Source organism: Nomia melanderi, chromosome 9 (assembly GCF_051020985.1).
Source record: "Nomia melanderi isolate GNS246 chromosome 9, iyNomMela1, whole genome shotgun sequence".
In the NCBI taxonomy this organism is placed as follows: Eukaryota; Metazoa; Arthropoda; class Insecta; order Hymenoptera; family Halictidae; genus Nomia; species Nomia melanderi.
Genome location: NC_135007.1, coordinates 12,431,294 through 12,436,155, shown reverse-complemented (window position 1 = coordinate 12,436,155; position 4,862 = coordinate 12,431,294). Strand labels below are relative to the sequence as shown.

General features: G+C 46.8%; 1 protein-coding gene across 1 annotated transcript; it reads left to right on the top strand.

The window, feature by feature from the left end:
• The first annotated feature begins 1,430 nt into the window (after positions 1–1,430).
• Positions 1,431–2,923, top strand: LOC116432727 (uncharacterized). The gene is made up of 2 exons (XM_031989987.2): positions 1,431–1,604; positions 1,981–2,923. Exons 1-2 carry the CDS (start codon positions 1,479–1,481, stop codon positions 2,680–2,682), a joined length of 828 nt encoding a protein of 275 aa, XP_031845847.1. The 5' UTR covers positions 1,431–1,478; the 3' UTR covers positions 2,683–2,923.
• Positions 2,924–4,862: the final 1,939 nt, after the last annotated feature.

Here is a 4,862-nt window from a genome sequence, read left to right as displayed (position 1 = left end):
AACACAATCGCGCCTGGTCATTAACTGTCAGAGCCACGCGAGACAGGCGTGACGAGCGTTATTAGCATGAAATCGTACACTTATTGTCCAGGAACGATTCAATACGTGCGGAAAGGGTGCCCGTGGAAGTGGGAGTTTCCCATGCGGCGTCAAATTGCAGGTATCGCGATCAATTTTGTGTCGCTCGCGCGACGGAACCGGTTTCGCGTAGTCTACGAGGCATTAGCATCGGTGACACGAGCGAGTAGCAGGAACGGACGGGGAATCCTAATTATTTAATCAGACTCGTTCACGTTCTTGCGATCGGCCGGCCATTCAGCGTTGAACGTCCGAGGAGTCGCGTGCGTGCTGCCAATAATCGAGCTTCTCAGAATCGAAGACTTCTTCGGATGGAAATGGACACTGATGTACGAGATACGTCGACGTGTTTTTCAGCCGCTTCAGCGATACATTCAACGCAAACAACCTCGTGTCGGCAAACTTTGAAATTCTAGCGAACTTATTAACACGAATGCCGCGCGATTTCATGGTATAAAATACTTGAAATGGAACGAATATAATATTAAATCATTTGATTGAATCGCATTGTTAGTGTTGCAGGTTCTTCTACCTAAATTTTACGAAATTAAGTAGCATTATTTATAATATAGAAATGTTTTCAAATAATCATTGTTTAATTCAGTGAACTGTAGTAACTCGATTTGGTTGGGGGTCACCGGTGACCCCATGGCATTCAACGTGTTAAACATACAGAACAATTTGCTTAGAAATGTTTGATTCACTATGTAAGTTTGCTTTCTAATGAAGAAAATAATGAATAAATGCTTAAGACTTTATACTTCGTACGTAAAGCATTTCAAGCGAAAAAGATTTTTTACTTGTTGCTGTATTTAATTGAAATAATTGTTATAATAGAAATTGACGCCCCGTGATTAAAATTTTACGTTTATTTTAATCAGCGCGTCCTTTAATGATTCTTTTATTTTTTGTCGTCTCTAATCTATACATTTTTTTTTAAATAAAACATCTTCAGGTGTTCGTATAGACGTTCTTTTCACAAAGAAGATATTCTTTGACGTTTCGTTCTTCTGAAATCGCGCTTGAAGGTCCGTGGAATATATGCATTTGTAAAATCAGCGTGTTGCACTTCGAGGCCGTTTCGTGGAAGCTTCGATTCCTCGTCGCCCGGTTGAATTTCAGATAAAATTCAGCAAGGCAAACCAGAGTCTAAGTCTCTGGCCGGCCATTCGCGGCACAACCGTTTTATTACGTTTGTGTTTGCTATGCACCGCGCGTTGCACTGTGTGTCTCACCACGACACGGATTTGTTTTTTTTTCATCGGCAGTGCTTCCCCGCATTATATTTTCCTTGACGGCGGCCGTGACATTAACGTCCTCTCGGCAGTCGATACGAATCAGTATAAAAGCCGGCGGCTCCGCGGTTGCGAGGCGTAGTCGCTGTTCAAATTTTGAGCAAGATGAGAGCATTGCTCGGATCGATAGCGTTCGCGGCCCTCCTGGCCTCTTGCATCGCGACCTGTCAACCAGGATTAGGTGGCCGACAAGACTATTATCAGTGCGAAGGACTGAATGGCTTGGATGATGTGAGTTTTCGTGTTGTTTTCAAACTTTCAAATTTTCAAATCTTCAAATCTTCAATCCTCCAAATCTTGTATTCTTCGAATCTTCGAATATACGAATCTTCGAATCTTCGAATCTTCGAATCTTCGAATCTTCAAATTTTCAAATTTTCAAATTTTTAAAACCTTCAAATCTTCTAACATTCAAATCTGCAAATCTTTAAATCTTCGAATCTTCAAACCTTCAGATTTTTAAATTTTCAAATCTCCAAATATCCAAATTTTCAAATTTTCGAACTTTCAGATTTTCAAATCTTTAAATATTTAAATCTTTAAATCTTTAAATCTGTAAATCTTTAAATCTGCAAATCTGCAAATCTGAAAATCTTCAAATAAACAGTTACAGGTACCGCCCACTGCAAAGGGTATCAACATAATAAATTCAAACATCAGCGTAATAAAGACAGATGCGTTCAGACAGTATTCCAATTCATTGCTCGAACTGAACATAACCGGCTGCGGAGTAGAAGAGATACAGCCTGACGCCTTCCGCAACCTGACAAAGCTGCAGACGCTTGGTTTAGTGAACAATAAAATCCGTAGGATCGACGCCTCGTGGATCCGAGGATTATCGAATTTGAAGGCGTTGATTCTCTGGCGGAACAGTATTGTCGACATAGACCCGGCAATTTATGATCTCCTGCCGGAGCTGCATACTTGGGACATAGCTTACAACGAGCTGAACGCATGTCTATCGCCGGACATGCTGAGGAAGCTGAAGAAACTGAGGAGGATCTTGATCGCAGGGAACCCGTGGTCCTATCGGTGTCGTTCGGCGATGACTTGGTACTTAGGTACCCATCACATTCGCTTCATCAAGGACTGGAGTATCAGTGATTTGTTGATCGAAGAGTGTCAAGCTCACGAGTTGGGGGCAGAAGACGACGATGCAATCTTAAATAAATGCGTCGATCGCAAGATAGGTGCTTCAGACACGTTGCGGTATGAAGTTGGCAGCTTGAACGAGCAGGTCCGTGAATTGAGGAAGAAAGTGTCCGATCTTGCGGCTGATGTCGCTGCGTTGAAGAAATCACAAATGTAATTGGAAACATTTTCTACTGCCATATAGGAAAATGGCAATGCTAAAAAGACAGGGTATCGAAGATAAAGCATTCCTTTCTGTTCAGTGCCCCCTAAAAAGGTTCTAAAGCTTCTGCAACTGTATTAATTCCAAAGTAAGCGATTACATCATACATACGCAATAACCCAAAGATTTAAAATTGCTCTTTCATTGCTGCAAAGTCTCGAACATTTTAATAAAACAGTAAGACTGAATGTTTCAACTCTGAGTATTCACTGCTGCCCTATAAATCTATAGAAAAATGGATAACCCGAGTCGCAAAGCATCCACACCGCAACCGAAACAATTCGAAAGCACTGTTAATCGATAGCATCGAAGCCGTTCCGACAATCGGGCATTTAACCGCGGTGATCGTAGCTCAGACGCCGGCAGTTCCAGCGACGCGACTAAACGCGGAGGCTGGAGTAAAGATCGCGGTCAGATATATCAATTCCCCATTAATAACGCGATTCCATCGAGGCGAATCGAACGCGTGACGGACGCTGCTTGCGATGCAGTCTTTCGTACCGTCGTATCAGCTATTCCTGCTGAAAATTCCCAGCGAAATAGTGGATCCCCTCTGGCCGTTCTATCGGGTGCCGCGTCGGTGGCGACGCCGGCGGAGCTGTTAATATCTAAGCACCTAAATCACAATGGCACGTCATACGCGCCGGACCGCGTTAAATCACGATGCGTCTAGTAGCTCATCCGCGGATCTCGCCGATTCTACGCCGCGGAGGGACAAGAACATTCCTACTCTCCGGGTTCAGCCGCCATTCATCACGCGGCGGCCATGCTGCACAACGAGACAGCGAAAAAAAAATGCGTATCGTACACACGCGGATCACGCTCGGCTCGCTAGCTCGCTAGCCCGCTCGAAGGGAGAGCGCGCGCGCTCGTGAGATCTTTGACGCGGTTTCCGCGGTCATTAATAATGCCGCTGGAGGCGGCGAGCCGCGCGAAAAAATCCTGTTGCCCCCTTGGACTGGTGAGTAGGGGTCATGCCGCCGGCCGGGGGTTGAGGGGCAGAAAAGAGGATATATCGGGCCGCCGACGAAACCGGGAGTAGACAGTTCCGACACCGATGTGTGTGGAACTGTCCGTTGCACCGGCGTTCAACCGTTTACCCGGCACCGCCGACGTGCGCCCGATAAGTGCGCGCACCGCGCCACCCCGCGCGCCGAGCCGGGCCGCGTGTCCGGCTCCGCTCGGCTCGGCTGCGCTAACGAGACCCGCAACGCGAATTCTTGGATCAGCCGATCGAATCTTGGTCACGGGTTTCGGAACGCTTTTGCGGACGTTCTTAATGAAATCGATTCTTAGATAGGCCCGGATGCAGAGACGGCGGACGGGATCGACGCGTTCCTCCGACGGTTTTGGAGAATTATGGATTGGAGATTGGTCGTCTTCGATCTTCTGTTGTATGAGTTGTTGTGTTGTCGACGATGAGAATGACTAGGTTTGCGATTTAGGGATTTGTGAACTGTGGAGTTTGATGTTTCGGTTGCAGCGATCCCCTAATTTAGAATATCCATCTGTGGTACCTGTATCTCCGAAGCGATTTTGATGAAACCAGTTTCTACGAATACAAAATCTCAATAGAAAATCCCTCAGATCTAAGTTAAGTAACGATCCTCATTGAAGCTTCGAAAGTCAACAAAACTGTTACATTCACACGTCCAGTCCTCCAAACATCAAGGACCTATAAGGACACCCAATCTCCTGACCAAACAAAGTAGAGCACCTGCTAATCGATCCGCGTCGAGATTACCGATCGAAATCGCGCGCAGGAGCCACCAGTTGTTTCTATTTGTATTTAATCGCGACGGTACCCGCGGAGTTCTCCTCTATTGCAGGTAGCACGAGCGGGTACCGGTAGGCGCACGGTAGGCAAAGACCTTAGGAGAGGATATTGTTCCACCTCCCGCGCGGAGAGAAACTGCTTGGGCCCCGTTGATTTATAGAGAGGATCCCGGTTGCCTCGTGCTGCAGAAACGCGTCGCGTCGCGTCGCGTCGCTCGGATCCTCCTCTTCGTCGTTGTCTCGGTCGTGTTTAGAGGGCCGCGCACAGTCGCGCGCGGCGCAGCCGAGCCATTCTCTGGCCGTGTGTATGCAGAGTGCTCCAGTTCCCACGGTGCACCGGGGCCTATGCGCTCTCTAAG